Raw genomic sequence first — 23,973 nt, 5'->3', positions numbered from 1 at the left:
ATATTAAAAGAACAATATTTGTCTCTTATATATAATACATTTATATATACAGTGTCAAAGGAACCTGTCTCTGAGTGAAGATTTAAGGTGACAGGAAATATAAATAAATGCAGCTTGAATCTTTACTGAAGCTCAGCATTTGAAACAGAGTTCATTCACTGCTGTAATAACTAATAATGATTGAAATAATAACTTTAATATTGGCCATATTATATTTACATTACCAAAGTAAGATGACTTTAGTCTCATGAACAACAGTAGGTAATTGTTATTTACTAGCTAATCTTTAAATGACTGTTCAGTACAGAAATGAAGCCCAATAATCTCAGTCTCAGATACTTATCAAATCAAAGCTCATGTAGAAACAAACAAACACATGAACAAAAGGTTTTCTCCTTCGTTTCTGTCAAATAATGCTGTATGAAACGTTTCTAGCAGTTAGTATCATGCTTGCTAGGCAACCTGAACAGCGCGACGAAGGCTAGACCGTCCCATTTCACAAGCCTCTCACTTCCGCACTTCCCGTACTTGTAGTACGCACCGTACGTAGTACGCGTACTGTGCGTACTTCAAGCGTGCACACCCTGAATTGGGACACAGCCCCTGAATTGGGATACAGCCGTCTGCCTGCCAGTGTGTGGCAGTTAACGACTCCGCGACTCCACCAATCAGCTCGTCTCACGTTCCCTTTTGCTAGTACATCTTAATTAAAAGACCTGAGCTCTTTCCCCGCCACCACGCCACAAAATACAATAACTAAATAACAACAAAAGACTTTAGTTCTTATCAAGGTTATATTTATTTTATCTATGTTAAGGCTTTCCAGGTTGTTCTCGCTCCTGTCGTTAGCTGACGTTTGTATGAGACTTTATTAGCGACAATGAAAACCAGGCAGCATTCAAAGCCTGTCTGTATTTCCTCACCTTGGAGTTCTTATGGATATATTGTCGCAACCTAAAAACACGTTTTAAGGCTATTTGTTATTGATAAATGAGCCATATGAGAGCTAATACTTACTTTAAACAGAATTTTAAATTATTTTTTTTTAACTTTAAACAGAGTTTTCTTCGGACCAAGAACTGCGTGTAACGTCACTGGCTGCCTGCTTTGATCTATCAAAGCCTTCTTCGAGGTGGGCGTGGCTTATGGCATGCGAGGCCATAAATAACCCTCCACCATTCCAGTAAAGCTCAGTTCACAAAGCATTTATGCATCAGAACAGCAAGTATAATTTAAGCGCATTTAGTTAACAAAGAGCACACATGTCTAGCACAACTCCAACCACACATCAAATGAATCCCAATTCTCCAATTCAGAGTTTAAAAAGTACAGATACAAACTTCAACATGACTACTCCACTCACTTACACCTCAGTGGAAACTTGGGAGTTACTCATCAACCACTTTTTTGGTACAATTGTACCACAGTGGCAATCTCTGGTACCGTTCAAACCAGAGTACTGTGACTTTCATCTGCTTTCCACTTTGTTAACAGACATGCTGAAGTTTACTAAAATGTTAGTGAGATCAACTAGGGAACCCACAGAGAATGGAGATCCAACCTCCATGCAGGCCTCTGAGGTCTGTCTTCAGTCCGTGGGCGCAGACTGCCCTGAGAAAACAGAGGATACAGGAGCAAAGGACAGCATCCTGAATGAAAGCTCTGTAGGTGACCACAGTGATAATGCAAATGTAGAAACTCCAGGACTGGAGGCTCAACCAGCCCTAGACTGCATGGAGAATGGAGATCCAACCTCCATGCAGGCCTCTGAGGTCTGTCTTCAGTCCGTGGGCGCAGACTGCCCTGAGAAAACAGAGGATACAGGAGCAAAGGACAGCATCCTGAATGAAAGCTCTGTAGATGACCACAGTGATAATGTAAACGTAGAAACTCCAGGACTGGAGGCTCAACCAGCCCTAGACTGCATATCTGTGGGTCATTCAAACACACAACTCGAAACACCAGCCACAGTAAAGCCAAAAAAGAGCTGTATGAAGAAAAACTTCACAGCTGATACAAAAGACTTTGACAAAACAAAGTCTTGTCCCCTGGAAAAGCCTGTGAAGCTAGAAGTACCTGAGCTGCACAGTGACACTGAGTCTTTAACTTTTTCTAGTATCAGTCCACTACCTGATTCTCTAGGCGAACGCTCTGTAGAAGACCAGGGAGAAACTCCAGGATTGGAGGCTCAACCAGTTGTAGGCTGCATATGTGTAGACAACTCAAGCTACAGAGATGAAACAGAAAGTCGAGGACTGAAAGATGAGGCAACCCCCAGATTTCAGGGATTCCTCAGTGACAGTGAGTCTTTAACTTCTTCTCAGATCAGTCCACTATCTGATTCTCTGAGCGAGGAAAAGTTGTGTGTCAACAAAGTTATTCAGGTAGTGGTTTCAGAGGCCATAGACAACGTCGCCTCTAAACACAAGCTCTTCACAGAGCGCCTCACTCCTGACTGCATTGGTGATCGCCTGCTTGAGAAAATCTGGCCAGAAATTAATGGCAAACATTTGGATCTATCTCCAAAAAGCCTAAAAAATATCCACAAGGCCATTTTAAAGGATCTTTGCAAAACACACAAATGCAAGGAAAAATATTTGATTTTTAGTCTGAGGGAACAGCTTGATAGCATTACTGTTCCAATCTTCACCAAACACCTGCTGGGATTACCAAAAGAGTACTCAGTGTATCTAAAAACCGGGACGAGTACTGGGAACTTGTGGAAAAATTCACTAGAGACCTGGTAATACACAGTATGGCCGAACTAAATGAGACGACGACATGGCATTCAGGAACAACTGACTTCATTGTACAGAGGCTTAGCCAAAAGATCTGGAACAAAATTTTGTCCAAAAATTATAAAATCTCCCTAGAGAACATTGAAGAACTCAGCTTGACAGTATACAATGATCTCCATGAAAAGTGGGATTCTCCAGGACAGTTCATGAAGTTAAGCAACCCAATGGTTGACGACATAATTGTCAATGCTTTCAAAAACATGCCAAGCTGAAGAGACGAAATGTCATCTCTAGGATTTTCTCATTTGCACGCTAAAATTTAACTGACACGTGCGTGTCTTAAAATAGCTTAAAATATTTATTTAAAGTGTGCCATCTCATTGAAATTTAGTTTTAAAACCAGAGTGGTTAAAAATAACCACTCTTTTTCACCTGCCTTCCTTCCCTCATTCCCAACTGGCCGCAGCAGATGGCCACCCCATTCCTGAGCCTGGTTCTGCTGGAGGTTTCCCCCTTGTAAAAGGGGGTTTTTCCTTCCCACTGTCGCCAAAGTGCTTGCTCGTAGGGGGTTGGAGTTTCTGTGTATTATTGCATGGTCTTGACCTTGCAATAATACACCTTGAGGGAAGTGGGGGTTTTTTTTGGTTTGGCACCGTTTCTTAACTTAAAATGTCCAATTACAACAGGACATTTTAAGTTAAGAAACAGCGCCAAAACAAAAAACAAAACAAAAATAAATAAAATGAAATAAAATAAAATGAAATAAAAATACATTTTGTGTTTCGTTTCATTTGCTTTGAATTTGCTGAAAATGGAATATCAGATTAGTTTAGTGTGTAAATAAAAAGCCTTCCATCTGGTGTTGTACCTCTCTCTGTCTTTCTGTAACGTAGATCACAAGCCAATATTTTCCCCACGACTCCACCGATCAGCTCATGTCAATCTGGAGTTTACCTGCATACATCCTGTTCACTCTGTCAGAAGTTTCGCACCTGCTAGTGATTTAGGAAACACCCCCAGATTGCCTGGTGATAGTCACAGTTTAGTGTGGGCAGTAGCCTGCTCAATATAACGTATAATTACATATATATCTATAACGTCTCATTACGTTATAACTACATTAGTGTACTTTGTTTCCTTAGCTCAGACCTGCTGGAGATTGCCTTTACTCTCAGAGGGACTTATCCGAATTAAAACAGGTCTCTAACGTAGAGCATAGAATAGAACTTTATTAATCCCTTTGGGGAGGTCAATTTATTGTTTATTTTTGAGCATGTGGTTTCTTTGTCTGTTCTTCCCATCCTCACTCAACTTTAAAAAGCAGTGCAGCTGCATGGCTGCAGATGTTTGTATGTTCCCTATGTTTGCTAGTACCACTTAATTAAATAACATGAGCTCTTTTTACGCTTCCACCCCACAGACTTCAATAATTAAATAACAACCAAAAAAGCTTCAGTTATATTTATTGTTCATTCTTATGGCTTTCCACCTCTGACACACCAGGATAAATTCAGCAGCGTGTGAGAAAGAGGAGGACAAAGTCGGGCCAGGGAGCACAAACCTAGAGATGAAGAAGAGAAGAAGGGAGATCAGACATGATATAGCCAAAAATTATTGTGATAATAGATTTTCCTCACATCGCCCAGCCTTTATTTCTAGCACACACTACAACAGGTAATAAGAAATATTTAGTGAAAAAGAGAATACAGGTCAGGTAAAAAGGAAAGTCAATTTTATTTTTTGAAATAAAACATTTTATTTATCTGAGCAGCAGATTACAGATACTAGTATTAACAAATGCTCCAGTAAACTCTGAAGTACTGATTCAACTTCTTTACTTACGTAAAGGTGAAAAGTACAGGCTCTGCAATGTACTCAAAATAGTAAAGAGAGTAAAATTAGATATTTCAATGACATTTCTACTCGCTATTTTTGTGCAAAGCTAACTGAAACTTGCTATATCATAATAATAGAATTATATTAGTACATTAGAATAAACTCAAGTTTTTTCTAAACCAAAACACGCAAAAAACATGGAGACACAGCTTCATGACAGGAATCACAGGAAAGATATTTTAAGACACTAAGGGAAGGCTGTGGTTTAAGAGGGAAAGCTGCCACGGTTGTGTTTCAGGTTCTGTGTTAATATGTTTGAGTATTGTATTCCTGGGTTTGGTTATCTTTATTTCTTAAGTCTTAGTGATCTTAGTTCTTCTTCCCTTGGTATTTATCCTTGCCTGTGTTAAGTCTCTGTTGCCCATGTCTCCCCAGTCACTGCGTTTTAGCTTATATGTCTAGAGTTGGTGTCCTCTGTCACTACGTCTTCCCTGTGTCCCACCTCTAGTTTTTTTGAATTTCCTCTGTCAAGCTTCCTGTTTTATTTTGATAGTCCTTGTCCTTTGTCAGCATATTCTGTTTTGCTTCCTCCCTGCCTCGTCATGTCTAATTAGGTTCAGCTGTGTCTCCCTCCTGTTGTGCATTTCCCTCGTTACCTTGTGTGTATATTTAGTGTGTGCTTCCTTCTGCTCCTTGCTGGTCTGTCTGCGTGTCGTTCCTTGTGCGTCGCTGTGTTTCTTCTGCCTGTTTCCCCATGTCTGCTGGTTCCTCATCCCTTGCCCATGTTTCCATCCACAGGTTATTTGTTATCCTTAGCTTTTCTCCAGTTTAGGTTTGTTTGTCAGTTTTTCTTGCCCTCACGAGACGTGTCAAGAGCATACTAATTGGAGCATAGATGAAAAATGGACAAAAAGTGCCCCATGCTGTGGTTAAGCGATAGACAGACAGACTTGAATACAACCAAAGGCAAGCCCACCGGACCCTCTGGGGCCCCTACTTTTATAGGTAGTGGTCTACTACACCCATCCTCTCTAAATTTCCTTGATCTCATCTCTGGCAGGTGGTCAACTCTGAAAAGTCAGTAAATTCCAGTTCCTTTGTTCACCACCATTAGCAGGTCACTCTGACCTGAAAGACTTTAGGGCACAGGTACCATCTGTCTTGCACTATGAAACCTTTGATGCTGTGCCAGACATGGTATCCAAACACAAACCTTACTATATTGATTACTTGGGCTCAGATCACCCTATGTGTTATTAGATAAATGCAGGACTCCCAAAATAGAGTACATGAAACATTAAATGAGAAATGTAATGAAGTGTCACTTGGTGCCAACCTACATGACGTATAGTTCGACTTGAGATAACATTACACACTTCAGTGTTACATACTGTTTCACTGGGGGGGGGTTATATAAATGAGTTATGATCATAAACTTACTGATTAATTAATGATTTCTGAGTAAATAATGATTATACTCTTAACATATATTGTTTTCAACCTGAAACAGGTCAAAGGTCATACTCATGAAATCTATACATGATAAATGTTGGATATTTCTATTTTGTTCTCATGTGTCTCTGGTAAAAGTTGTTTATATGGCTTCTTGTCCTAAAATTAAGCTTATTTACTAAAATAAGGCCAATAATTGTGATTTCTCACAGGTGAACGAAGGATTAGCAACACATCCCTGGCCTGCAGGCCTTCTCTATAATAAATTCACTAAAAACATTGAAAACAGTTTGTAGTGACCCAATAAAATACAGTGCTACTATTTTCTACATGTCACAAACAGAACTTACATTGATCTCCACGTTTCCCAGCCCATCCCCCAAACCCCCTCTTTTCCCTCTGTCTCATCAGAATGGTCGGCTGTATCCCAATTCAGGGTCTGCAGCCTTAAAGGCCGCACTTTAAGGCCGATTACGTCACAGCGACGCGACAAAGGCTGCTCGAAATGCGGCCCTCAAATGCGTCCTTCATTTCCCTGAATTTTAAGGATGTGGCAGTGTAGACGTCGTGGCCCAACATATCCCAGAATGCATAGCGTGGCGGTTGGTGTGGATAATTTTGCCCTCCAAAAAAACGGCAGAAGAGGGGCGCCCGAAGAGTAAACTCTTAAAAGTAAGTACTGAATATTATGTCACTTATTTATGTGCAAATGTTTAATAACGAAGAACATTAAAACATTGCTGTTGGCCACATGTCGGCAAAGTTATGTGACATTAGCGATATTTGTACTAACTTGGTTTTAAAGCCTTTACTTTAAAATATACGCCGTTCAATAGTTGACCTTAATCTGACAGAGAATGTGATGATTTCATGGATATTTAAAGTAAGCACTGAGAGAAATGTAGTAATGCCAACATATTAAAAGAACAATATTTGTCTCTTATATATAATACATTTATATATACAGTGTCAAAGGAACCTGTCTTTGAGTGAAGATTTAAGGTGACAGGAAATATAAATAAATGCAGCTTGAATCTTTACTGAAGCTCAGTATTTGAAACAGAGTTCATTCACTGCTGTAATAACTAATAATGATTGAAATAATAACTTTAATATTGGCCATATTATATTTACATTACCAAAGTAAGATGACTTTAGTCTCATGAACAACAGTAGGTAATTGTTATTTACTAGCTAATCTTTAAATGACTGTTCAGTACAGAAATGAAGCCCAATAATCATAATTTCACAGTCCCGTGGTCTCAAGCTCAGATACTTATCAAATCAAAGCTCATGTAGAAACAAACAAACACATGAACAAAAGGTTTTCTCCTTCGTTTCTGTCAAATAATGCTGTATGAAACGTTTCTAGCTGTTAGTATCATGCTTGCTAGGCAACCTGGGCAGCGCGACGGAGGCTAGACCGTCCCATTTCACAAGTCTCGCACTTCCGGCCTTAGCAGTCTTTGAGTACGCGGCCCTTGTGGACCGTTAAGGCTGCGTACTTTAAGGCTGCAGCCCCTGAATTGGGATACAGCCGTCTGTCTGCCAGTGTGTGGCAGTTAACGACTCCGCGACTCCACCAATCAGCTCGTCTCACGTTCCCTTTTGCTAGTACATCTTAATTAAAAGACCTGAGCTCTTTCCCCGCCACCACGCCACAAAATACAATAACTAAATAACAACAAAAGACTTTAGTTCTTATCAAGGTTATATTTATTTTATCTATGTTAAGGCTTTCCAGGTTGTTCTCGCTCCTGTCGTTAGCTGACGTTTGTACGAGACTTTATTAGCGACAATGAAAACCAGGCAGCATTCAAAGCCTGTCTGTATTTCTTCACCTTGGAGTTCTTATGGATATATTGTCGCTATTAACCCAAAAACACGTTTTAAGGTTATTTGTTATATATATATATATATATATATATATATATATATATATATATATATATATGTAGCGAGAGAGAGAGAGAGTGAGAAAGGGCTTTCCCAAAAACTTGACGTCAACCTGTTGGGTACCAAAAGTGTCCAGTAAAGGTGAAACTTGTAAAAGACATTTCACCAAATGTTAGTGGGGGTGTATGTATAGATTTAATCCTGAATGTATACTTTTGACAATGTGTGGATTAAAGAAAATTAAAAATAAATTCAAACTTGTGTACCGATTTCTTGTTTTTAAAGTCGTGTCATTCCACCCTGTAAAAAGAACTGTTCAAAAATAATTAAAAGACCCAAAAAGCCATGTCATTCATGACGAGTGTATGTAAACTTCTGACCACAACTGTGTGTCATTTCCTGTCACACTGAGTTGCTCTGACTTATACAGAACTAGGGGGTTGGAGAGGAAGGAGAGAGCATGATATGATGGCAGCATTACCCACTTTGAGGACACTGGAGCCATCAGGCTACTGTGCCAACAGCTATAAACCGCTAATGGACTCTAAATTTAATTCAGCTCTCCAGTCAAGGGCCTGGCCTTTATAGGAGGGCAAATACTCACTTCTATACAATCTCTAGCTATGAACACAATATCAGCCTTTAAAAGAATTTCATTAGATTTAAAGCTTCATTCAAGGTGCCACACAGTTTATCATAATATCAAAATACAATAACTAAATAACAACAAAAGACTTTAGTTCTTATCAAGGTTATATTTATTTTATCTATGTTAAGGCTTTCCAGGTTGTTCTCGCTCCTGTCGTTAGCTGACGTTTGTATGAGACTTTATTAGCGACAATGAAAACCAGGCAGCATTCAAAGCCTGTCTGTATTTCCTCACCTTGGAGTTCTTATGGATATATTGTCGCAACCTAAAAACACGTTTTAAGGCTATTTGTTATTGATAAATGAGCCATATGAGAGCTAATACTTACTTTAAACAGAATTTTAAATTATTTTTTTTTAACTTTAAACAGAGTTTTCTTCGGACCAAGAACTGCGTGTAACGTCACTGGCTGCCTGCTTTGATCTATCAAAGCCTTCTTCGAGGTGGGCGTGGCTTATGGCATGCGAGGCCATAAATAACCCTCCACCATTCCAGTAAAGCTCAGTTCACAAAGCATTTATGCATCAGAACAGCAAGTATAATTTAAGCGCATTTAGTTAACAAAGAGCACACATGTCTAGCACAACTCCAACCACACATCAAATGAATCCCAATTCTCCAATTCAGAGTTTAAAAAGTACAGATACAAACTTCAACATGACTACTCCACTCACTTACACCTCAGTGGAAACTTGGGAGTTACTCATCAACCACTTTTTTGGTACAATTGTACCACAGTGGCAATCTCTGGTACCGTTCAAACCAGAGTACTGTGACTTTCATCTGCTTTCCACTTTGTTAACAGACATGCTGAAGTTTACTAAAATGTTAGTGAGATCAACTAGGGAACCCACAGAGAATGGAGATCCAACCTCCATGCAGGCCTCTGAGGTCTGTCTTCAGTCCGTGGGCGCAGACTGCCCTGAGAAAACAGAGGATACAGGAGCAAAGGACAGCATCCTGAATGAAAGCTCTGTAGGTGACCACAGTGATAATGCAAATGTAGAAACTCCAGGACTGGAGGCTCAACCAGCCCTAGACTGCATGGAGAATGGAGATCCAACCTCCATGCAGGCCTCTGAGGTCTGTCTTCAGTCCGTGGGCGCAGACTGCCCTGAGAAAACAGAGGATACAGGAGCAAAGGACAGCATCCTGAATGAAAGCTCTGTAGATGACCACAGTGATAATGTAAACGTAGAAACTCCAGGACTGGAGGCTCAACCAGCCCTAGACTGCATATCTGTGGGTCATTCAAACACACAACTCGAAACACCAGCCACAGTAAAGCCAAAAAAGAGCTGTATGAAGAAAAACTTCACAGCTGATACAAAAGACTTTGACAAAACAAAGTCTTGTCCCCTGGAAAAGCCTGTGAAGCTAGAAGTACCTGAGCTGCACAGTGACACTGAGTCTTTAACTTTTTCTAGTATCAGTCCACTACCTGATTCTCTAGGCGAACGCTCTGTAGAAGACCAGGGAGAAACTCCAGGATTGGAGGCTCAACCAGTTGTAGGCTGCATATGTGTAGACAACTCAAGCTACAGAGATGAAACAGAAAGTCGAGGACTGAAAGATGAGGCAACCCCCAGATTTCAGGGATTCCTCAGTGACAGTGAGTCTTTAACTTCTTCTCAGATCAGTCCACTATCTGATTCTCTGAGCGAGGAAAAGTTGTGTGTCAACAAAGTTATTCAGGTAGTGGTTTCAGAGGCCATAGACAACGTCGCCTCTAAACACAAGCTCTTCACAGAGCGCCTCACTCCTGACTGCATTGGTGATCGCCTGCTTGAGAAAATCTGGCCAGAAATTAATGGCAAACATTTGGATCTATCTCCAAAAAGCCTAAAAAATATCCACAAGGCCATTTTAAAGGATCTTTGCAAAACACACAAATGCAAGGAAAAATATTTGATTTTTAGTCTGAGGGAACAGCTTGATAGCATTACTGTTCCAATCTTCACCAAACACCTGCTGGGATTACCAAAAAGAGTACTCAGTGTATCTAAAAACCGGGACGAGTACTGGGAACTTGTGGAAAAATTCACTAGAGACCTGGTAATACACAGTATGGCCGAACTAAATGAGACGACGACATGGCATTCAGGAACAACTGACTTCATTGTACAGAGGCTTAGCCAAAAGATCTGGAACAAAATTTTGTCCAAAAATTATAAAATCTCCCTAGAGAACATTGAAGAACTCAGCTTGACAGTATACAATGATCTCCATGAAAAGTGGGATTCTCCAGGACAGTTCATGAAGTTAAGCAACCCAATGGTTGACGACATAATTGTCAATGCTTTCAAAAAACATGCCAAGCTGAAGAGACGAAATGTCATCTCTAGGATTTTCTCATTTGCACGCTAAAATTTAACTGACACGTGCGTGTCTTAAAATAGCTTAAAATATTTATTTAAAGTGTGCCATCTCATTGAAATTTAGTTTTAAAACCAGAGTGGTTAAAAATAACCACTCTTTTTCACCTGCCTTCCTTCCCTCATTCCCAACTGGCCGCAGCAGATGGCCACCCCATTCCTGAGCCTGGTTCTGCTGGAGGTTTCCCCCTTGTAAAAGGGGGTTTTTCCTTCCCACTGTCGCCAAAGTGCTTGCTCGTAGGGGGTTGGAGTTTCTGTGTATTATTGCATGGTCTTGACCTTGCAATAATACACCTTGAGGGAAGTGGGGGTTTTTTTTGGTTTGGCACCGTTTCTTAACTTAAAATGTCCAATTACAACAGGACATTTTAAGTTAAGAAACAGCGCCAAAACAAAAAAACAAAACAAAAAATAAATAAAATGAAATAAAATAAAATGAAATAAAAATACATTTTGTGTTTCGTTTCATTTGCTTTGAATTTGCTGAAAATGGAATATCAGATTAGTTTAGTGTGTAAATAAAAAGCCTTCCATCTGGTGTTGTACCTCTCTCTGTCTTTCTGTAACGTAGATCACAAGCCAATATTTTCCCCACGACTCCACCGATCAGCTCATGTCAATCTGGAGTTTACCTGCATACATCCTGTTCACTCTGTCAGAAGTTTCGCACCTGCTAGTGATTTAGGAAACACCCCCAGATTGCCTGGTGATAGTCACAGTTTAGTGTGGGCAGTAGCCTGCTCAATATAACGTATAATTACATATATATCTATAACGTCTCATTACGTTATAACTACATTAGTGTACTTTGTTTCCTTAGCTCAGACCTGCTGGAGATTGCCTTTACTCTCAGAGGGACTTATCCGAATTAAAACAGGTCTCTAACGTAGAGCATAGAATAGAACTTTATTAATCCCTTTGGGGAGGTCAATTTATTGTTTATTTTTGAGCATGTGGTTTCTTTGTCTGTTCTTCCCATCCTCACTCAACTTTAAAAGCAGTGCAGCTGCATGGCTGCAGATGTTTGTATGTTCCCTATGTTTGCTAGTACCACTTAATTAAATAACATGAGCTCTTTTTACGCTTCCACCCCACAGACTTCAATAATTAAATAACAACCAAAAAAGCTTCAGTTATATTTATTGTTCATTCTTATGGCTTTCCACCTCTGACACACCAGGATAAATTCAGCAGCGTGTGAGAAAGAGGAGGACAAAGTCGGGCCAGGGAGCACAAACCTAGAGATGAAGAAGAGAAGAAGGGAGATCAGACATGATATAGCCAAAAAATTATTGTGATAATAGATTTTCCTCACATCGCCCAGCCTTTATTTCTAGCACACACTACAACAGGTAATAAGAAATATTTAGTGAAAAAGAGAATACAGGTCAGGTAAAAAAGGAAAGTCAATTTTATTTTTTGAAATAAAACATTTTATTTATCTGAGCAGCAGATTACAGATACTAGTATTAACAAATGCTCCAGTAAACTCTGAAGTACTGATTCAACTTCTTTACTTACGTAAAGGTGAAAAGTACAGGCTCTGCAATGTACTCAAAATAGTAAAGAGAGTAAAATTAGATATTTCAATGACATTTCTACTCGCTATTTTTGTGCAAAGCTAACTGAAACTTGCTATATCATAATAATAGAATTATATTAGTACATTAGAATAAACTCAAGTTTTTTCTAAACCAAAACACGCAAAAAACATGGAGACACAGCTTCATGACAGGAATCACAGGAAAAGATATTTTAAGACACTAAGGGAAGGCTGTGGTTTAAGAGGGAAAGCTGCCACGGTTGTGTTTCAGGTTCTGTGTTAATATGTTTGAGTATTGTATTCCTGGGTTTGGTTATCTTTATTTCTTAAGTCTTAGTGATCTTAGTTCTTCTTCCCTTGGTATTTATCCTTGCCTGTGTTAAGTCTCTGTTGCCCATGTCTCCCCAGTCACTGCGTTTTAGCTTATATGTCTAGAGTTGGTGTCCTCTGTCACTACGTCTTCCCTGTGTCCCACCTCTAGTTTTTTTGAATTTCCTCTGTCAAGCTTCCTGTTTTATTTTGATAGTCCTTGTCCTTTGTCAGCATATTCTGTTTTGCTTCCTCCCTGCCTCGTCATGTCTAATTAGGTTCAGCTGTGTCTCCCTCCTGTTGTGCATTTCCCTCGTTACCTTGTGTGTATATTTAGTGTGTGCTTCCTTCTGCTCCTTGCTGGTCTGTCTGCGTGTCGTTCCTTGTGCGTCGCTGTGTTTCTTCTGCCTGTTTCCCCATGTCTGCTGGTTCCTCATCCCTTGCCCATGTTTCCATCCACAGGTTATTTGTTATCCTTAGCTTTTCTCCAGTTTAGGTTTGTTTGTCAGTTTTTCTTGCCCTCACGAGACGTGTCAAGAGCATACTAATTGGAGCATAGATGAAAAATGGACAAAAAGTGCCCCATGCTGTGGTTAAGCGATAGACAGACAGACTTGAATACAACCAAAGGCAAGCCCACCGGACCCTCTGGGGCCCCTACTTTTATAGGTAGTGGTCTACTACACCCATCCTCTCTAAATTTCCTTGATCTCATCTCTGGCAGGTGGTCAACTCTGAAAAGTCAGTAAATTCCAGTTCCTTTGTTCACCACCATTAGCAGGTCACTCTGACCTGAAAGACTTTAGGGCACAGGTACCATCTGTCTTGCACTATGAAACCTTTGATGCTGTGCCAGACATGGTATCCAAACACAAACCTTACTATATTGATTACTTGGGCTCAGATCACCCTATGTGTTATTAGATAAATGCAGGACTCCCAAAATAGAGTACATGAAACATTAAATGAGAAATGTAATGAAGTGTCACTTGGTGCCAACCTACATGACGTATAGTTCGACTTGAGATAACATTACACACTTCAGTGTTACATACTGTTTCACTGGGGGGGGGGGGTTATATAAATGAGTTATGATCATAAACTTACTGATTAATTAATGATTTCTGAGTAAATAATGATTATACTCTTAACATATATTGTTTTCAACCTGAAACAGGTCAAAGGTCATACTCATGAAATCTATACATGATAAATGTTGGATATTTCTATTTTGTTCTCATGTATCTCTGGTAAAAGTTGTTTATATGGCTTCTTGTCCTAAAATTAAGCTTATTTACTAAAATAAGGCCAATAATTGTGATTTCTCACAGGTGAACGAAGGATTAGCAACACATCCCTGGCCTGCAGGCCTTCTCTATAATAAATTCACTAAAAACATTGAAAACAGTTTGTAGTGACCCAATAAAATACAGTGCTACTATTTTCTACATGTCACAAACAGAACTTACATTGATCTCCACGTTTCCCAGCCCATCCCCCAAACCCCCTCTTTTCCCTCTGTCTCATCAGAATGGTCGGCTGTATCCCAATTCAGGGTCTGCAGCCTTAAAGGCCGCACTTTAAGGCCGATTACGTCACAGCGACGCGACAAAGGCTGCTCGAAATGCGGCCCTCAAATGCGTCCTTCATTTCCCTGAATTTTAAGGATGTGGCAGTGTAGACGTCGTGGCCCAACATATCCCAGAATGCATAGCGTGGCGGTTGGTGTGGATAATTTTGCCCTCCAAAAAAACGGCAGAAGAGGGGCGCCCGAAGAGTAAACTCTTAAAAGTAAGTACTGAATATTATGTCACTTATTTATGTGCAAATGTTTAATAACGAAGAACATTAAAACATTGCTGTTGGCCACATGTCGGCAAAGTTATGTGACATTAGCGATATTTGTACTAACTTGGTTTTAAAGCCTTTACTTTAAAATATACGCCGTTCAATAGTTGACCTTAATCTGACAGAGAATGTGATGATTTCATGGATATTTAAAGTAAGCACTGAGAGAAATGTAGTAATGCCAACATATTAAAAGAACAATATTTGTCTCTTATATATAATACATTTATATATACAGTGTCAAAGGAACCTGTCTTTGAGTGAAGATTTAAGGTGACAGGAAATATAAATAAATGCAGCTTGAATCTTTACTGAAGCTCAGTATTTGAAACAGAGTTCATTCACTGCTGTAATAACTAATAATGATTGAAATAATAACTTTAATATTGGCCATATTATATTTACATTACCAAAGTAAGATGACTTTAGTCTCATGAACAACAGTAGGTAATTGTTATTTACTAGCTAATCTTTAAATGACTGTTCAGTACAGAAATGAAGCCCAATAATCATAATTTCACAGTCCCGTGGTCTCAAGCTCAGATACTTATCAAATCAAAGCTCATGTAGAAACAAACAAACACATGAACAAAAGGTTTTCTCCTTCGTTTCTGTCAAATAATGCTGTATGAAACGTTTCTAGCTGTTAGTATCATGCTTGCTAGGCAACCTGGGCAGCGCGACGGAGGCTAGACCGTCCCATTTCACAAGTCTCGCACTTCCGGCCTTAGCAGTCTTTGAGTACGCGGCCCTTGTGGACCGTTAAGGCTGCGTACTTTAAGGCTGCAGCCCCTGAATTGGGATACAGCCGTCTGTCTGCCAGTGTGTGGCAGTTAACGACTCCGCGACTCCACCAATCAGCTCGTCTCACGTTCCCTTTTGCTAGTACATCTTAATTAAAAGACCTGAGCTCTTTCCCCGCCACCACGCCACAAAATACAATAACTAAATAACAACAAAAGACTTTAGTTCTTATCAAGGTTATATTTATTTTATCTATGTTAAGGCTTTCCAGGTTGTTCTCGCTCCTGTCGTTAGCTGACGTTTGTACGAGACTTTATTAGCGACAATGAAAACCAGGCAGCATTCAAAGCCTGTCTGTATTTCTTCACCTTGGAGTTCTTATGGATATATTGTCGCTATTAACCCAAAAACACGTTTTAAGGTTATTTGTTATATATATATATATATATGTAGCGAGAGAGAGAGAGAGAGAAAGGGCTTTCCCAAAAACTTGACGTCAACCTGTTGGGTACCAAAAGTGTCCAGTAAAGGTGAAACTTGTAAAAGACATTTCACCAAATGTTAGTGGGGGTGTATGTATAGATTTAATCCTGAATGTATACTTTTGACAATGTGTGGATTAAAGAAAATTAAAAATAAATTCAAACTTGTGTACCCATTTCTTGTTTTTAAAGTCGTGTCATTCCACCCTGTAAAAAGAACTGTTCAAAAATAATTAAAAGACCCAAAAAGCCATGTCATTCATGACGAGTGTATGTAAACTTCTGACCACAACTGTGTGTCATTTCCTGTCACACTGAGTTGCTCTGACTTATACAGAACTAGGGGGTTGGAGAGGAAGGAGAGAGCATGATATGATGGCAGCATTACCCACTTTGAGGACACTGGAGCCATCAGGCTACTGTGCCAACAGCTATAAACCGCTAATGGACTCTAAATTTAATTCAGCTCTCCAGTCAAGGGCCTGGCCTTTATAGGAGGGCAAATACTCACTTCTATACAATCTCTAGCTATGAACACAATATCAGCCTTTAAAAGAATTTCATTAGATTTAAAGCTTCATTCAAGGTGCCACACAGTTTATCATAATATCAAAATTGTTTTTTTTCTTCTTGTTTTACTAGGAGTAGAGTATCTAGGAACCAAAAGTCTAAGCTTAACAGTGTTATGTTCCCATCGTTGCACTGCTTGGATTTAGGTATTTATGGCTTACTGGCTATGTACCAGCAGCACAGGTTACAAAAACAGCATGAAGGCTCATTTCTCTGAATTTTCCCATGAATCTAAGATTATGGTAACAGACTTTGATGGATAGAAGAAGTGCCCCACCCATATATCCAGGCACATTAGACCCTTTTAGGGCAGCAGTTACGGCTGAACACATCACTACATTCCAGCATGGCTCAAGCCCCACCGCTTTGCCTGCATGGACAGACAGATACAATGCCTCTCTATCCTTTTAATTCACTCTACCTCCTTACGCACATCCTGGCAGAACGATAATATGTCACATCCCACTGAAATATACCAAAAGCCCACAGGGCAGGAAAATTAATATAATTAGGGATCTGTAGATGCGTTGCCAAGCAAGCCACACAGTTCACTATTGTAAACGTTTCCAGTACATGACTGACGCAAGGTTGTTGGGCTTTCATTTGGAAAATGATACAGTAAGGGCAAACCAAAGTAAAAACAGAGAGACTAAAAAACAGCTACCTGATCCAGCGTACTGGTATGGTGCTTCAAACGAGACTCAGCATCACAGAGAAACAAGTTCCTGTTTTCTCTTCGGTATTGATTGGCAACCATGGTCTACAACAAATCAGATAAACCAGTAAAGGTTGGTTTATTTCAGCAAGCTAACCGAGCTAAAGTAAACTGAGAAAAAGGGATTCTTTTTGAAAAGAAAAAAAATACTTAATTCCAAGCAAGAGAATACTACTGATATCTGACCTATAATACCTACACTGCAAAAACTATACAATCAATAGCCTAAAAAATGAAATAACGACAGCTGCAAAGTGTTACAGTTCAGACTTTGGAAACTTTTTGCTCAAGTTTCTCTGGTAAACAGAGACTAAATGTCAGTGAATACGGACCATAAACACGAGTTGTCAATTAAGGTTGGAGGGAATATGTATGACTCATAAAATATGAATTCATTATCTAACGAGAGATAAGTTTGGAAATACTATTTCCAAACGTTTAATGTAATAAAGTCTTTCAAAATCTCTAAATTTGCGAAACTGAAGATAAAAAACAAGAAAAAAAACATGTCATCTTATTTGGCTATGCCCTGAGAATATAAGAACAACACAGCAAATTTGAAACTTCAGCAATAAAGGCTTGGCACAAAAATATCCCATCAACTGATTATATTGTTAGTGCATACCTTGAGTGTTAATCAAAAATGGACCTAAATATTTGGACCAGGATCGATAGCTAGAGCTGAGCTTATTGTTCCAGGCTTTGGTGGGAACATTCCCCTCCATCACAACAGTGGTGACTGACAGAGCTTTAGAGGCATGCCAAAATCTTACTCATCACCTAACAAAAGAGATTTAGTAAGCTTACACACCAGCCAGAGTCTGCACATTTTTTCAATTACACACATCATGTCAACAAACTCTGGCTCTCTGAAACAGAACAAGATTGGATCATTTACAAATTCCTCTGAGTCTACATCACTTTTCCTCAGTGCTCTCAGTTATAAGTGACTTAAGATGCATGCATTGAAAAGCATGCAACAGGATCAAAATAAATACATAGGCATTGATATGTTGGCCTAAACCCAGGCAACACTGTATTTTCTCTCCCAGTTGTGCTTCTAATTTCACCCCATGATTTAAACTATGCAAGTGCCTGCTATTTTTTATGTTGCCAGGCCACGAAGTTCCCGTAACAGTGCATACAGGACTTGATATCTGTGGAAGGTGTCGTCACCGTGATCCTTTAATTCTTTAATCTTATCCTGAGCATGCAGTAGTGCCCTTGGGACATCTGTTGTCAATACGACCATATGGTGGTAATGTGTTTTCTAAAGTGATGTAAACATATCAATTATATAAAAATGCTAGCCTGTTTAAAGGAAACAAACAAAGGAAGTGACATTTAATAGAGTAGCTACAAGCTTTACACTATCTCTATGAGCCAGGGAGGAAGCCAAACTAAACAAAAAAAAAAAGCTAGTTTCTCTAGGCTGGGGCCTGCAGTCCCCAGCCTAGAGAAATGCTTAAAAATATGTGATGTGCTTCTTTCCCATCTGTGCCTCTGCTTCATTAATGATTAACTGGGTTGCCATGCAGCAGTCCTACCTTCCATGTCTATAAACACCATTACAAAACACCCCTGCTTACTGCCAAGCAGACTGGACAGTCATAGGGGAAATTCTGGTTTGAAAGGCTGTTGTTTACAAGTGGTCAGCAAAAATTCCCCTTTCCAAAAACATCCTAAAAGGTAGTTTTGTGCCAATCTGCAGAAATCTATCGCCATCTTGTGGCCAATCTTAAAACATAAAGCACCGTACTTAAGCATAAGTGTTTAAGTTATTTTTTAATGAACATGACAGTTTAAGGAAATAGAGGAAATTATCAGATCATCAGAAAACTGAGTAGCAGCTGATATTACACACTAATGGCTGCAAATTCGGAGTTCTGTTTTATGTTTACAGCTGTTTATCTATTGACTAAAATACCAGTCTTTATCTTTTCTTCCAGGGTGATAACACTGCACTTACGAAGCTGCTTCAGGATATGTTGTGCCATCAGAAAAGATAATTTTTCCCCAGGCAAAGTTCACAAGTCAAGGACTTTTTCAGTTTATCTGAGTTGAACTGATTGCTTTATATAATACTATACCAGCAACTGTGCTAAAGATGTTTGACCGTAAGAAGGAACGCACCACCTTGTGTGAGGTTTACATTTAGAAGACATGTGAAAATCTTAACCTTTTCACCTGTGATTGGAGAGGTGGACAGGAATTTTAGCACCTCTCTTGCCAGAGCCGAGTGCTTCTGGGCCTGCAGTCCCCAGCCTAGAGGAAAACACACACACACACACACACACACACACACACACACACACACACACAGAGCATAGTGCAGAGTTTAAAACTGATGTAAAGCAGATCTGAACATTCTCCTTACACCATTTACAAAAAGAAACCCAAACAGCAACATGTGAAAAAATGGCTAATCACTGTCATAACTACATTTGTGTAAAGGTCGGCCAGACCTAGCGGAATGTTAATCCTGAATTGAAGTATGTAAAGATTAAGGTAAACATAAGGCAATTACAAATTGAGACTGAGATTCACAATGTACTCACAGCATCTATGTAAAATTACCTTTTAACTTGACATATGCTTTAGCAAATCTGGCATGGGGCCTCTGCTAGTTTCAGGTGTCGTTCCCCATATACTAGCACTGTCAGAGCCACGCAACACACCAGATTCTGGATGCAAGCACCAAACTGAATGAATATATCAAAAGTTAGTCTGTATCACCTTTCTTCAAAAGATACTGTACCATGCAGTAAATATTTTCAATAATTCATGAGAGCTTGTCTTATCAATCTTTAAAAGTTTAACTATATACAAGTCATTCACCTTGCCCAATTTAATGGATTTATTTAGGATTTATATTATTATATATAATCCAAACTTTGTGTTCTGTCTGACTAACAAAGCACAAAGGCTAATGTTGGAAACTTGGTTTATTAATCTTCTGTAGATATACTGTACATAAACCACTCTCTTTCTCTCTCTCTTTCCTCCAGACCTTTTAGATTTGCTTGCTTTGGTTTTTGATTTACTAAATACACCACATCTCCGCACAAGACATTATTGATGAGTGCAATGCAATTATTGAGGGTTAGATTTTTTTCCCCTTTTTGTTGCGTGAAATTACTTTTCACGCAAATAATGTGTGGTCTCCATATTGTATCCTTCCATTTGAGTCTGGGCCGTGACAACAGTGAGGACATTATCGAGCATCTGGGTGTGCTGCACATAGGCTACTGTAAAGTGTAGTTTGTGTCACTACAGCCTATACCGTACTCACCTCTCGATGGTCCTCATGGGCTCAAGCGTGCCTCTAAAAGTGTTGGAGCTTTTTTTCAGGAGGAAACATTATATAAATTTCTTCTTAACTCTGTTTATTCGTGAGGGTTTCCCTACATCTGAGCCATGAAAAGGAAAAAGAAAGAAATATGCACCCCTGTTTCTGCTTGCCATGTTTTCATGGGAACATCTGTAGGTTTAATCGAATAAGTCATGTAAACACTTTTTTTTCCTGGAAGGAAACATATGTAAATGCTTGGGTTCATTTAACCTACCACTTAAACTATCAACACCTTACAGAAACGCTTAATTTTCTTTCTTTAATTTATTTTTCCTAAATACATTTAACAAATCAATGTGAAACACTGTAAACAGCCACTGAGGTGCCATCAGCAGAATGGTTTCCTTGGTTACACACGGCGCGTGCGATAGTAGCACGTTAATGTGACCAACAATGGATCCTCGTCCACGTTATTCACCGGAACAATTTAGCGGTCGAGCATATAATAGCTAAAAACATCACCTTACAAGCTAAACCAAAGCCAGGTTCTGTTCAGGGATGCCGTTAGGGTCCGCTGCTGAAAACTGGCATATCACGGAGCGGGCAGCATTCAAGAACTACACCCGCTGCTGAAAACTGGCATATCACGGAGCGGGCAGCATTCAAGAACTACACTGTTCGTGGACGAACACGTCGTTTTTAACTGTACTACGATTTTTTATGTGACCACAAACATCGTCAACACGACTTACTAGAAATGCATCAAACCGCATATAATCGTTAATGGTTAAATTGCGCCTGCATGTTTCAGTCTTCTTGTTAACGCTCTTTGCAATGCGCTTTTTGAACTAGCCTGGGTAGAAAGTCACTAAATCAAAGAATAGCCACATCCACGTTTTCTTTTTCTTGTGATTCATTTCAGGCGGTTGACTTGGCAAATGGTGGAAGCTTTAGTGTCGTGCAATTGTACACATTTTGGATCCGATACCAAGGAAATACAGGGTCAGTATTGCTGATACTAATATCGATACCAATACTTATAACCTACAAAGGCAGCCTATGTAGGGGAGAGCACTGTGTCATGATTTATGAGATGAATTATTATTATTAGCAAATTAATCCAAACACATTTTAATGACCATTAACTCAATGTGATTTTACTTTCGACAACTAAACACACTTTTCAGGTTCTCATGTATTTTGAAACAAATTTTTTTTGAGACCTGGAATGTAAATGTGCGTGTAAAATGGTAAATGGCCTGTATTTATATAGCGCCTTTATGGTCCCTAAGGACCCCAAAGCGCTTTACATATCCAGTCATTCACCCATTCACACACTGGTGATGGCAAGCTACATTGTAGCCACAGCCACCCTGGGGCGCACTGACAGAGGTGAGGCTGCCGGACACTGGCGCCACCGGGCCCTCTGACCACCACCAGTAGGCAACGGGTGAAGTGTCTTGCCCAAGGACACAACGACCGAGACTGTCCGAGCCGGGGCTCGAACCGGTAACCTTCCGATTACAAGGCGAACTCCCAACTCTTGAGCCACGATCGCCCCTGTCTCTAAAGCACTTTGGGTCTTCTTCTGTTGTTTGAAAGTAGGCTTCATCTGGCTGGACTGGGACAAAAGAAATCAGCCCTGGCATTTTTGGTCCACGCAGCCCATCATGATCACTCAAAAAAAGACAAACAAACAAACAACAAAAAATAAACAGCAACATGTTTTATGTTGTTGGGTTAGTTCTTAGCTGCAGTGCACTATGTGACAATTAAAAGCCACACTTTAGCTACTGTTCAATGTAGCCATTCACTTTACTTGAATCTCTCCCTTCCTAATTATGTTCCTTCATCTGTTTTCATACCACGTTAATTTCCGCTTCCTCTGTCTCTTCCTCACTCTCTTGTTGTGACTGCAGTTCCTCCTCCTGCACTTCGGCTTGTGCTAGATGAGGCCTGGTTGTACTTGTTGCTGGTGTTGACAGTGCAGCAGCAATACAGACAGCTAACATGTCGGTTAATTTGACACATTTTTTTGCATTTATTTTTAGTTTCTCTTTCTGTCTGAGCTTTTTGCCACTCCTTCCACACTAAACTCTGTTTTACAAGTTGCATGAGTGTACATCGAAGGTTGGGGAGGGTCTGATTGCGTTGAGATTTGATTGGGCAATACATTGTCTGCAATGAAAATGAACAAATGGACTGTTGTGAGTGCTTGTAGGGTTGGTGCACAGCGCTCCTTCAGTTGACCCTCATCAGCCCACTAGCTACGGAGATTGTTTTTTTTTTTTTAAGTCCACATTGATACATGGATTTTAAGGGGCCTGAAAATCAATGAAAAACCTGACTGTTCCTAGCAGGCAAAAACAACCTTCAAGCCACCATAAAACCTCCCAGTGCTCCCAATGGCCATTTAGCCCTTGGCTTGAAGAAAACAGACAAGGTTTTTGTCATGCAAAATTTACTTTAAATACGCTGTCTTTCTGTGAGGAGTCGACATGTTCTCCCTGTGCCTGCTTGGGTTATCCCCAGGTGCTTTAATCTCCCAATAACATACCAAAGACATGCTTGTTAAGTTTATAGGTGCAAAGGTGCATAGGTGTGTCATTGTCTGTATTTTTGTGATAGCCCCTTTGATGCACTGGTGACTTGTCCATTGTGCACCCTGTCTCTAATTCCCGATGACCCGAGGTAAGAGAGGGGTCAAGACAGTCAATGACAAAGGAACTGTCTCATTAAAATCAGGGTTTGTTTTTTTATCGTCTTAATAAGGCCACAAGATGTCAGTGTAGTAACACAAGAGCTGTGGGCTCAGACAAACCGTGGGATTTACTGTTGAGCTCAAGGGAGTATTATAATATTGTTGTGCTGTTTTAAGAAGTGATGGCTGAGGTTTGGGCCATCCCTGAGGGCATGCGCACTTCAAAGTAAAGTGCAAATATGTATACCTCAGGGCCTTTGTTTTTCTTTTTTTTTTCTCTGTGTCATCCAGGCTTCATCCTCTGGATTTAGTTTTCTTAAAGCTCTTAGGAAGATACTTATGATTTATAAAATCACCATTTAGTCATCTGCACATTTCAGCAGTCACGCAAATGGCAAAAACTTATGACTTCACAATGCCTTCACGAGTATTTTATGATGACAACAACCTGTGTAGACCACAGAATTAAAAAACAAAACAAAAACTGTATGCTTATTGGTTAATGTACCTATGGGTGGGAGGCAACATTGACCTTTAAGTTGTTCAATGTCATCTGTAGCTCATTAGTTTTAATGGGTGGGTGTTAAATGGGCTGAAGTCGCAGTGGTGCGCAGGTTGAGAGGTGCCACTTTGATGAGATGGTAAACAATGAACCTGAAAGACATTCTTCCATGGCTTCTAATTTTACTGCTTAAAGGAGTTTTTTTCTTGTGTTCTCTAATTGTTTGTACTTTGCTGAAGTTACACATCCAGAGATTAAAGTATGCTGTTTGCACACAAGCTCTGTCGTTTGTCCAAATCTCATGCAAATAAATGTGATTCA

At 39.7% G+C, this 23,973-nt stretch overlaps 1 protein-coding gene across 2 annotated transcripts; it reads left to right on the top strand.

Annotated features, from left to right (window-relative positions):
- Nucleotides 1–1,242: 1,242 nt before the first annotated feature.
- Nucleotides 1,243–11,484, top strand: LOC109202905 (uncharacterized). Of its 2 annotated transcripts, none has more exons than XM_019361589.2 (2): nucleotides 1,243–1,746; nucleotides 9,437–11,484. In XM_019361589.2, the coding sequence occupies exons 1-2, from the start codon at nucleotides 1,263–1,265 to the stop codon at nucleotides 10,936–10,938; spliced, it is 1,986 nt and encodes a 661-aa protein (XP_019217134.1). In that variant the 5' UTR covers nucleotides 1,243–1,262; the 3' UTR covers nucleotides 10,939–11,484. The 2 variants fall into 2 exon arrangements, with proteins under 2 accessions (XP_019217134.1, XP_019217135.1); XM_019361590.2 differs by lacking the exon at nucleotides 1,243–1,746 and adding an exon at nucleotides 8,935–9,436 and having other exon boundaries at nucleotides 9,629–11,484.
- Nucleotides 11,485–23,973: the final 12,489 nt, after the last annotated feature.

The sequence above is a fragment of the Oreochromis niloticus genome, linkage group LG7, assembly GCF_001858045.2.
Source record: "Oreochromis niloticus isolate F11D_XX linkage group LG7, O_niloticus_UMD_NMBU, whole genome shotgun sequence".
In the NCBI taxonomy this organism is placed as follows: domain Eukaryota; kingdom Metazoa; phylum Chordata; class Actinopteri; order Cichliformes; family Cichlidae; genus Oreochromis; species Oreochromis niloticus.
This window is presented reverse-complemented; position numbering and strand designations above follow the sequence as displayed.

What these genes read in the sequence shown, in the direction of transcription:
- LOC109202905 (XM_019361589.2), top strand. Translation starts at nt 1,263, where the DNA reads ATGTCTAGCACAACTCCAACCACACATCAAATGAATCCCAATTCTCCA. An exon ending in AGACTGCATGGAGAATGGAG is followed by an intron (nt 1,747 to 9,436) that starts ATCCAACCTCCA and finishes CAGAGAATGGAG; the next exon opens with ATCCAACCTCCATGCAGGCC.